Source organism: Archocentrus centrarchus, chromosome 16 (assembly GCF_007364275.1).
Source record: "Archocentrus centrarchus isolate MPI-CPG fArcCen1 chromosome 16, fArcCen1, whole genome shotgun sequence".
NCBI classification, from domain to species: domain Eukaryota; kingdom Metazoa; phylum Chordata; class Actinopteri; order Cichliformes; family Cichlidae; genus Archocentrus; species Archocentrus centrarchus.
In genome coordinates, this window is record NC_044361.1 from 20,281,633 (window position 1) to 20,292,392 (window position 10,760).

A 10,760-nucleotide genomic window follows, 5' to 3' on the forward strand; every position below is an offset into this window, starting at 1 on the left:
TTCATCTCGAAGTGTCCAAGTAAAGCAAACCTGCTAAATAGCCATCCTCCTTGGCAGCTTGCAGTTCTGCTAAAAGGTCAGCTAAATCCCTAAGCTTCTGCAGATCCTTCACTGTGACCTTTGGAAAGCTTTCCAACTTGTTGAAAAGAGCCTGTTCGACAGCTTTGGGTGAACTGTACATCTCATCTAGGCGTTCCCCTGCCATACGCAGGTCAATCGGCGGACTCCTATGTTAACAGTCCTAATCCTCCTTACCTGTTCTGCTGACTCCCTTCCTAGATGCTTAATCAGAAGGTCGAGCTCTTCCGCAGCACACAGGTCTAAATCACTGATAGCGTTTTGGAATGATGCCTTCCAGGCCCAGTAGTTCACGGGCTGGTCATCGTACATGGTGAGACCCGAAGTCACCAACTAGTTGCGGGCGAGATACTTGATGAGGTCTGCAGTAGTCGTAGAACGGTCGTGGCTAGCTCCATAATGCGTCCTTTGCGCAAGTGGATCGAATGGGACTGAAGGCTCCTCCTCAAAACACCATTGTGGAGAAGCTCCATGAAGCTGAGGCGCTGGAGTAGGGTAGAGAGATGGTTTGGAACTCTGCCGTGGAGGTGCTCCACTCGCGTGCGAAGGTATAGCGTTGGCTATTCTTTAGCAGGCGGAATGAGGAGAGGGTGGAATGGCGTCACATTCTGCTGCTGCGAATGCATCTTTTCCACGCGGGCTAGCTTGTTCAGCTATAAATGCAGCAGTGCGTTGATCTTTAACAGCTTGGAAGGCCGCGTTTTTAGTTTCGCTTCGTACTTCGAACCCCATATCTTGCAAACCAGCTACCAAAGTGTTCGCTTCTGCTATAGCGGCATCTTTCTCTTTCTCCTCATTCAATGCTTCGAGGTTAGCTTGTATGCGTGCTTGCTCCACCTTAAGCTGGATTTCCTTTTCTGCGTGGGCTGCTCTAGCCTGCGCTGCCTAGGCTTTGGCCTGTGCCATTGCTACAGCCATGCTAACCGTTGTTCTGGAGGACTTAGTGGACTGGCGGCTGCTCGTTGAGCGTGCTGACTCAGACCGACCGTCTCTATCTTGGCTGTTACTTCCGCTGCGTTGTGACATTCTGATTCGTTGCGCTAATCATTATTGAGAGGAGCAGGCTAATGCGGAGCTGTCTGGAAGCTGAAGATTAGCTGTGTATCTCTGATGCTAATTCTGACTCTGATGCTATGGCTATCCTCGCGTCCCTCATAGCTGTATTGCTGTCTTTTCACTGTCATGGGCTGGATTCCAATCAGTTTAAACACTCTCAAAAAACTCCAGGACACGGGTAGCTCTTTTCCATGAAGTTTAGTGAGAATCTTGTGAAACTGTAAAAATTACAACGAAACGTTCAGATCAGCATACACGTCGAAATCATGACATATAGATAAACAGCATAGCATAACTAGCTTAGCTATGTAGCTTACAAGGTAACATGATTGAACTAGTAATATAAAGATGCTAGCAAAATATAACATATAACCGGTCTGCATACAAGTAATGTATAGATTGTACTTACAGACAATGCCTTAGCAAAGAGGGAGAAGAGGCTTCAGCTACAGACAGGATGAACACATGACTGACAGTAACATCTGCATAATGAAAGCCTACATCCTATTACCCAGAATGCATCTCTACCTCATTGTCATGGTAACGAAACAATTTGATCACAATGATTGAACAACTTATTGCTGGGGCATAACAAACCTGCTGCTGACCTTCTAAGGCTCATCCACTGAGAGCCAGCTGACATACTGTATCACAGTATGGTACAGCAGCTGCACTGAGGCAGACAGGGTGAGGCTTCAGAGGGTCGTTAAGACAGCACAAAGAATCGTTGGCTGTCCTCACCCCAATAATGTGCAATATCCAAAATTGATTCACCAAGTGCAATGCTCTCATCTTCATTATCATATTATATACGTATTTTATTTTTTACAGTGTACACTCTTAACCCAGATATTAATTGTAATTAAACGTTTTAGTAATCATTACTTATTCTTTCGTGTTTGGTAAAAATGTTGTCCCATTACTAAATCAAATTAGTTAACTGTACTTTTCTACACAAATATAGAGTGTAATGAACTTGTTAAGCAGAGATTACTAAAGATATTATGTTTTTGAAGTGAAGGGGCGGGGCATATTCAAACTCAGTCCTGCTGCAACATGCACCGTGGCAAGTTCAACGACTCCTGACTGGTAAGTGTGAAGAATAACTATTTTAAATAATTCTAGCTATTTCTTTGCTTAAAAGATAGCTGAGTTCCATGTGCAGATATAACTGAAAATTATAGTTACAGCCTACCGCCACCATTATCGACACTTTGGTAAAGTGAGGGGTTTTGGAATCGAAGTTAAATATCGCGAGTGGAGTGGCGAGCGCGAATGTTAGCATTGGCTTAGTGTTAGCATACTGACGAGTCTCAGTTTATAACGGACAGTTACTTTAGGAGAGATGTACTTTGCTGAAATAAACCTTTATTACACCAAGTTTAAGCCGAGTGTATCCTGTCTCTGAGGGTAATTTTTTTTAATCGAAAAAGCCGCTCCAGTAGTGTCAAGACAGCTAAATGCTATCGTTAGCTTAGCGTTTCACATCGTTCGTAACAGCATGTGCTTGTGTTAACCTAGTCCACGTTTTTTTTCTATACGGTTTCGTATGTACTGAAATGTAATGGTCGGACACAAAGGTTGAAATCTTGTATGACTAAAGAGCTGAAGCTGAGGTTATCGCCAGTTCTTCTTCTCCACCTCTGATCTCCAGACTCTTAAAATACAGAACTGACAACAAGTTAGAAACGTTATTAAACCTGTCAATTGTCTGCAGACAGAAGGGTAAGCCTAACTCATTTGGCAATATTTTAACTCTAATGTGAAATGGGAAAACAAAATTTTCAGGCTGAGAACAGAAATTTCAAAGGGAGACAGTATTTCAAAGTACCATATTTCCTTGATCACTGATGACATGGTTGTGGACAAGTGTGCTAAAATTTTTATTATTTTTTGTTCTTACAGGTCCGTGTGAAGATGCAGTGGAAGTGCAAATACTGTGAGTTTACATCAGAGAAAAGGGGTTACCTCTTAAAACATTACAGGCTAAAACATGGAAGCTACACCAGAACTGTACCATTTCCTTGCTTACACCAAGAGTGTTTATGCACATTTAAGTCCATCAGTGCACTTAGGGTCCACTTATCCAAAATTCACCAGAAAGACCAAGATGCACAACTGTGTGAAACACTGACCTTTCACTGTCAGTCCTGTGATTTTTCTGCTGCTTGCACAGAGGCAGTTTTTATCACTCACTTGCGGAGTACACATTTAAAAGTTAATCACAGAGTCCACTGTCCATATAATGGGTGTAACTTTCATACTACTGTGTACTCCACATTCAATGCACACAGAAGTAAACAGCACAGAACAGGCAATTGGAAGATGTTCAAACCAGAAATAGTGTCTGGTAGTGAAACCAATGAAGTGGCAGAAGAGGAACATGGGCCCCCAAACAACACTGTTGATTTAGAAGGCAGCGAAGAGTCCAGCAATGAAGAGCATCATGATCTTGGGAAACAGTTGGAGCACAACCTAGCTGCTCTTTTTTTAAAGATGCAAACCATCCTCCACATTCCACAAAGTTCTATCGATGAAGTTATACAACAGCTCCTACATTTAAGTGAACTGTCCCAACCACTGCTGCACAATTCAGTCAAGGACATTTTGAAGCTACACACAGATGTAGATGATTCAACTGTGAAACAGGTAGTCAGGGCTGCCTCAGAGAGCAATATCATACTAAAGTATTGTGGCAAGGGTGGCTCCTTATCAACCTCTAAAAGGAGAGCAGCATATGTAAACAAAAACTTTGATGTGGTTATGCCAGTTGAGTACTTTATTGCCAGGGAAAAGAAATCTAGTGCTGTATATGTTCCTATAAATGCCATGTTACAGAAAATGTTGAACAGGGCAGACATTTTAGATAAAGCTCTTCCAGTACAAAAACATGTGCCACATGAGTACAGTACATACAGAGATGGTTTGTACTGTAAAGGAAATGGCCTCCTTAACAGCGAGGAATTCAGAATCGCTGTTGGACTTTACACAGATGATTTTGAAGTGTCCAATCCATTAGGGACATCTAAGAAGAAACATAAAATGAGTGCAGTGTATTGGGTGCTTGCCAATGTGCCATCAAAATATAGGTCCACACTCCAGTCCATTCAACTTGCTCTTTTATGTAAAGCCTCTGATGTAAAAGAATATGGCTATGCTAAATTTCTTCATCCTCTGATCCAGGATCTGGTTTCTTTGGAGCAAGATGGCCTATATGTTGAGAAGTTGGGAGCATGTGTCAAAGGCACAGTGTTGTATGTGGCTGCTGATAACTTGGCTGCTCATTCTTTTGCAGGATTCTTTGAGAGCTTTGGAGTGGACAAGTTCTGCAGGTTCTGCATGGCAACGAGGAGTGAGATCCAAGACAAGGAGGTAAGCTCGGGCTCTTTTGAACCCCGAACTGCAGACATTCACAACAAACAGGTACAGGAGGTACAGCAGGATCCCACTTTGGCAAAACAGTATGGTGTAAAGGGACGATGTGTACTAACTGACAGTCTGGAGCACTTTCATGTTGCTCGTGGCTATCCCCCTGACATCCTACACGACCTTTTTGAAGGGGTTGTTCCTGTTGAGTTATCACTCTGCATTTCAGAACTGATTTCTAAGAAATATTTCACATTAGAAACACTGAACCATGCTATCAAATCTTTTGCATATGCTTTTCATGACAAAACTGACCAGCCTCAGCCTATTGCCCAAGGCTTCTCTACCAAAGGGACCATAGGTGGAAATGGCCATGAGAACTGGGCTCTAATCAGGTTGCTCCCACTTCTCATTGGCCATAAAGTGCCTGAAGGGGACGATGCCTGGAACGTTCTGATGCTCCTTAAAGATATTGTTGAATTGGCTGTAGCAACAAGGCACACTGAAGAGTCTATACATTTCTTTGACTGCAAAGTGTCAGAACACAGAGAACTGTTGCAAACTACATTCCCAAATTTCAAATTGCGTCCAAAACACCACTTCATTGAGCATTATCCTGAGATGATTAAGGCATTTGGCCCACTGTCAGATGTCTGGACAATGCGTTTCGAGGGAAAACATAAATTCTTCAAGCGGGTCATTCGTAATGCACACAACTTCAGACATGTGGCACTTACACTGGCTGTAAAGCATCAGAAAATGATGGCTTACTGTTTGGACACAAGTTCGTTTTTCAAGCCCTCAGTTGAGCTGGACAAAGTTACCACAGCACTGATCACATCTTTCCCCGAGAATGTCCAACAAGTTTTCTGCAAGAGAGTACCCCAGCTTACAAAGGTTCTGGTTGCATCATCAGTCTCTGTAGATGGAATTAGATATTGTGCTGATATGATACTCTCTGTCGGTTCATGTTCAGGCCTCCCAAATTTCAAACAGATCAAGCAGATTGTGGCAATAAACACAGAGATCTTGTTTGTGTGCAATACAATGACGGCATGGTACCATGAACATTTCAGATCATTTGAACTCTGTGGCAGCGCAAATCCCTCTTTGTGTGTGGTGGAACTAAAAGAGCTGAATGATGTTTTCCCTCTGTCAGCATACAGATTTGGAGAAAATTCAGCAGTGACACTCACTCGCTATATTCTGTGTTGAGAAACCACAAGTGTTGTCAGTACTAGCATTGCTCTGGATAGAGTCTAAATGTAAGCCTAATTGGTAATTTTGTATCTTTTTTGATAAGCCATATGTTAAACTGAATATCTATGTCTTTGTGTATATATTTCTAATAAGCTATTTTTTTTATTTCCAAGATGGCAGCACACCAGAAGATGACCTTGAGAGTAATTTTCACAGAGACAGATATAAGAAAGGTTGTTCTGAATACAAGACCTACTACAGTGGAGGATTTGATAGGCAAGCTTAAAGAATCACTGGGACTTAATTTCAACTTCAGTCTCCAGTACCAAGATCCTGAATTCAATTATGAAGTGTGCAATCTGACAGATATCGAAGATCTTCCTGAAAAACCAACAGTCAAGGTCATCCCTCTACTTGAGTTGGTATCTGTCTCAACATCTGAAGAAATTTTGAGTGGCACACCCAGTGTAGCAGATACAGAGATCCTCTCTACATCCTCGCAGGAGCGACAGAAACAGTGGCCAGATTGTTTTGATATCCCAGATTTTTCTGTTGATGTAGCATATAGACTTAGGCAAGCAGATCTTCAGTTTCTTCGTGATGGTACGCACCTGAAAGTAACAAAAGAGCTGAAACATGAGATTCTTGAAAGATTGGCAGAGAGCATGTATAGTTACACAGCATACCCAAATAATGCTCAGTTCGAAAGTGTTGCACAAGCCCTCATAAGCAAGCACCCCTCTCTCCAGGAGCGAGGCTCAACCAGTCGCTGTAGCGGCTGGAAAAATAGTCTAAAATTTAAAATGGCTAATTACAGAACAAAGCGCAGAAGATCAGGGTGCCTTGATGTAGCAGTAAATGCAGGGAAACGAGGAGGGCATTCAACTGAAGGAGAACCAGCCAACAAGAACATCAAGAAGGCAAAGAAAGGCGAGATCAACTTCTTACCCAACTTTCCAGACGGATTTAATCAGGTAGCCCTTGAGGGTGCCCGCAAAGACTTGGTTAATGAAATGCAGAAGAGAACACCAAATGGACAGCTTGTAAAAGAGAAGATGGATCTGACGTTTGCATTGAGAAGAAAAGAGGTGGTGGAGTCAGAACCTGCCGTATGTGAGATGGTGGAACGTTGGCCTGCTCTTTTCACAGAAGATCAGGTTAGTTCATTCATGAATAAAATAATGAGAACTTTTTTTTTTAAATATGTGTCTGTGTTTCTCTTAGGAAACTGCCTTTATAAAACCTAAAAATATTTATCTGTTAGCCATTCCCACTGTCAGCAAAAAAAAAAGTAATTTTACCATGCAGGACATGGTAGTTGCTATCTACAGCTGCCTTTATCTTTTTTTGGTAAGGAATATTGTATATTGAGTTGGTCGTTATTGTGAAATCAACACCCTGATGCAGAACTCTGATTTCAGATTATTCTGAAGAGGTTTATCATCTATTAATTCCCTATTCACGGTACGCTATCCTGCTTATTAAAAGGTTACTTGCCAACAAAAATATATAATTTGACACAAAATATTAATAGTCTGTTTATATGTAGCAATGGTCTGCTACACAAAAGTAACACAATACTACAAACAATCAGGGCAGTAGAAAAGCAACTCCTGTGTTGTGTGCGGTACAAAGTTTTTGTTAAAGAAGTTTGACTAGAATAACTGAAATATCCCCAAATTTAAAGTGTTAAGTGAGTGAGTTGAAGGGGGCTTTGTGTTTTACAGCTGACCATGTCCACACCTGTGCAATTTTTATTGCTGTCCTCACTCTGGTGCTTCCACCTTCAGTTATTAGCTGTAAAGATGTAATATTGGAGCATTTTCTGTATTTTGCAGGTATGCATGGAGTTCAACAGGATTGTTGGCAAGAATCTCAAACAGGAATTCTATGAGAGCATTGATCGGCACAGTCCTCGTCTTATCGAGATTTTTCGATCCAAGAGAGGGAACATTGGCCAAATGTTGACACAGCTTTCCCAACAAACAAAGGTTGGTCCTATTAATCACTTGCATTGTGTGCAACAGCTCATGTAATGACTTGGCTTTAAGTCCAACTGTATTTATTTTCATGCTTCACATAGATTGTTGAAATGATTAAAAGATTTTGAATTTAGGGATGGAAAAACAAGGCTGAGTTTCTGAACTTCACTTAAACTTTCAGAGAACTTCAGTAAAACCTGCTAGTTCTTCTCAGTGTTAAGGGTGTTACTGTCTCAGTGGGTTAATTAACCATGAGCCATGTATTTCTTAAATTTTAGGGAATGTGCCTTCAAAAGTCCTTGATTACCATTAGGGATGCACTGATATTAAAATGTGGGATGATATCGATACCCGATATTAATATTGCTGTTATGGCAGATAACTGATAATGTATACAATATATATATTTCACTACCCTTTCGACACCTTGGAAAAAACAAAACAATCCCACAGCTGACATTGATTCTCTGCTTCAGATGAACTCCTCACAATCTTGCGCTGCATTGCTGTCACATGACCAAACAAATACCACATGACCAACCTCCTCCCCTGCCCGTCCGGAATCAAATGACAAGAAGATGGAAATAGATATGGGTTGTTAATATTGGCCCAGTTTTGTTTATCGGACCAATACTCACATGTTAACAAATGACTAATATTGGCTGATACCGATGTTAATGCCGATATATTGTACATTCGTAATAACGATGCTTAAGAAGATGTGGGGACTTTATATTTTTTGATACAATCAATTGTGCTTAGTTACTTGCTTATTTTTGTCATTTTACTGCCCAAAAGACTGCAGAGCCAACTGATATTCGAACACTGGTGCTCAGAGGACTTCCTGTTATCCTTGGTGACAACCCCACAGACTTCTACAAACCAGCCTTTGTAAGTAATTTTACTTAAAGACTACCTAAAGGAACAATAACAACTCAATCTTGAATTTTCACTCTTATACACGGTTCTCATGGGTCTTTGAAATACTTTAAATTCTTTAATATTTACTTTGCAATAATGTTTTGCAGCTGTGTTGTATGACCTATTTATCCAAAGTCAGTGTATTACTTGAATTAAGTGCCATTTGACACGGCCCCGGTTTGGAGAAGCAGCAGAGGTACTGGTGTAGGAAACTAAGCAATATACTGCTGTGATCAGTGTTTATAACAACATTATTTTAGCCACCTAAAAAATCTAGATCAGTGAAATGTACACTATACACAGAATATTTTCACTGCATTACCTTACTGTCAGTCAGACTTCTGACATAAAATTACTTTTATATAAGTTGTATATAGATTTCTCCTGCCAAACTTCATAGACAAAATCTGTTTACTTTGCTGAACAGAGGAACGGCTCTTCTACTGCTGCCTCAGTCTGTTCGATTGTGTTATTATTTGATTGGTTTGGATTCACTAAAATCACACAGTAGCACACATTTAAGGATCAAGGACATGCTAGACTAACAACTCTTGTGTTCTGTGAGGTAAAATTACTAATTTTTCCTATGGCATTTGGTTGGCATGAAGAGAGTGCTGTAACTTAATTTTCTAGTCAGATAGGTCCGTTGGACAGCAGTTTGAGATGCTGAAAATAGTATGCGTCCACTAAAACTGATATAAATTTTTTGACTTATCTAAAAATACAAGTTGCAGCAGTACATTGCTTATCTACCTACACTGATCCACCTGCTGCTTCTCCAAAGTGGGGAAAGGCTGACCACCATCTACTGTAGGTAAGTATGCTGACCATCTGTAAGCACCTCATGCAACCCACTTTAAAGGGATAGTTTTTTTTTTTTTTTTTTTATATATATATCTTAATTTATATCTTATGCTATGCTGTGTTGGGTTCATGTCAGGATTTGGGCATAGACAGACAGGCGTGGGAAAACAGATGGCAGTTCCAGTGATTGAAGAAAACTTGTGAGCATAGTTTTAAACAATTCAAAGGATAAGGTATTGTTCCACTTAGCACTAGCACATGAAGATGCTGGATAGATGTTCTTTTGTGGAGCTCCAACTCATTCAACATTTACACTAGGAAACTAGGGCTGCATAGCATGATAAAACAGATATGACAGAAATTTCAATTTGATTGTGGAAGTTATTTTTTTTTATCAATTATTGATGGTCACTGAAATATCACTGTTGTGCTCTTGTCATTTATAAAGGACTCAGATGATGATGACTCTTTCCGCAACATTGACATTGGGATCCTCCTTGTTGAACCTGAAGGTGCTGTGCCCTCATCCTCCCTGCATCTCAGTCCAGCCTCACTAAAAATTGTCATTGAGGGAGAAGTGGTGATGGACAACATTCAAGACCTGCCAAAAGCTATGTGTCTTCTCTTTGGACTTGCATATGCAATGCATCTCAGTTACCCCATTTCTATGAAGTTCACGTTCCAGTTCATCCAACAGGTATTTCTTGAGCTGGGCCACGTTGAACTAAAACCAAAGTTACAAACATTGAAAAACCAGCTTGCGATGTAACGAAATGTCTTGTGTGTTGTCAGTGAACAGTCAGGGGGTTGAAAATATACTCAATGCAGATGGAGTTGATAAAGTTGCTCTTATCTAATGCAGTTCAGTGCAGCAGTACTGCCACAACTTTTATTTCTTAAGAAAGTTTGTAATGTTCAGCTTACAGTGTTATAAGAGACATCAGTGTCCAGCCACTTGTACTCTAAAAAACAGGATTTAGAAGTGTATGCTCAGGGCTCCATAGTAATATTTAGTTGATACAGTTAAAGGAAAATTCAGCACTTTCATGTAAACGTCCAGTTTGTGTTGATGGTAAATGTAGTCATTTGAAGCAGTAAATTCAAAATAATGTAATTCTTCCTCAACAGCAACATTACTGCTTATTTTACAGGTTTTTTCAGTCAATAGCAGCACAGGAATTTATTGCTTCAGTTGATTACATTTACTAACAACACAGACTGTACATTTACATAAAACATGCAAAATCTTCCCTTAAACATAGTTGATCTGTTCATTTTCCAAGTTGGAGATTGTGTCCTATTTTAAGGTGTCCAGTTTTTTCAAAAGGATGCAAATATTTTTGTTGAATGCTG

General features: G+C 40.4%; 1 protein-coding gene across 4 annotated transcripts; it reads left to right on the top strand.

Moving 5' to 3' along the window:
• The first annotated feature begins 2,063 nt into the window (after positions 1 to 2,063).
• Positions 2,064 to 10,443, top strand: LOC115794349 (uncharacterized). Of its 4 annotated transcripts, XM_030749813.1 has the most exons (8): positions 2,068 to 2,223; positions 3,040 to 3,073; positions 4,430 to 4,506; positions 5,660 to 5,765; positions 5,874 to 6,857; positions 7,539 to 7,691; positions 8,481 to 8,573; positions 9,856 to 10,443. In XM_030749813.1, exons 5-8 carry the CDS (start codon positions 5,874 to 5,876, stop codon positions 10,174 to 10,176), a joined length of 1,551 nt encoding a protein of 516 aa, XP_030605673.1. In that variant the 5' UTR covers positions 2,068 to 2,223; positions 3,040 to 3,073; positions 4,430 to 4,506; positions 5,660 to 5,765; the 3' UTR covers positions 10,177 to 10,443. The 4 variants fall into 4 exon arrangements, with proteins under 4 accessions (XP_030605670.1, XP_030605673.1, XP_030605672.1 ...); XM_030749810.1 differs by lacking the exon at positions 5,660 to 5,765 and having other exon boundaries at positions 2,064 to 2,223; XM_030749812.1 differs by lacking the exons at positions 2,068 to 2,223; positions 5,660 to 5,765 and adding an exon at positions 2,245 to 2,544.
• The last annotated feature ends 317 nt before the right edge of the window (positions 10,444 to 10,760 follow it).

What these genes read in the sequence shown, in the direction of transcription:
- LOC115794349 (XM_030749810.1), top strand. Translation starts at nt 4,474, where the DNA reads ATGGCAACGAGGAGTGAGATCCAAGACAAGGAG. An exon ending in GTGAGATCCAAGACAAGGAG is followed by an intron (nt 4,507 to 5,873) that starts GTAAGCTCGGGC and finishes TTTATTTCCAAG; the next exon opens with ATGGCAGCACACCAGAAGAT. An exon ending in ACTTCTACAAACCAGCCTTT is followed by an intron (nt 8,574 to 9,855) that starts GTAAGTAATTTT and finishes TCATTTATAAAG; the next exon opens with GACTCAGATGATGATGACTC.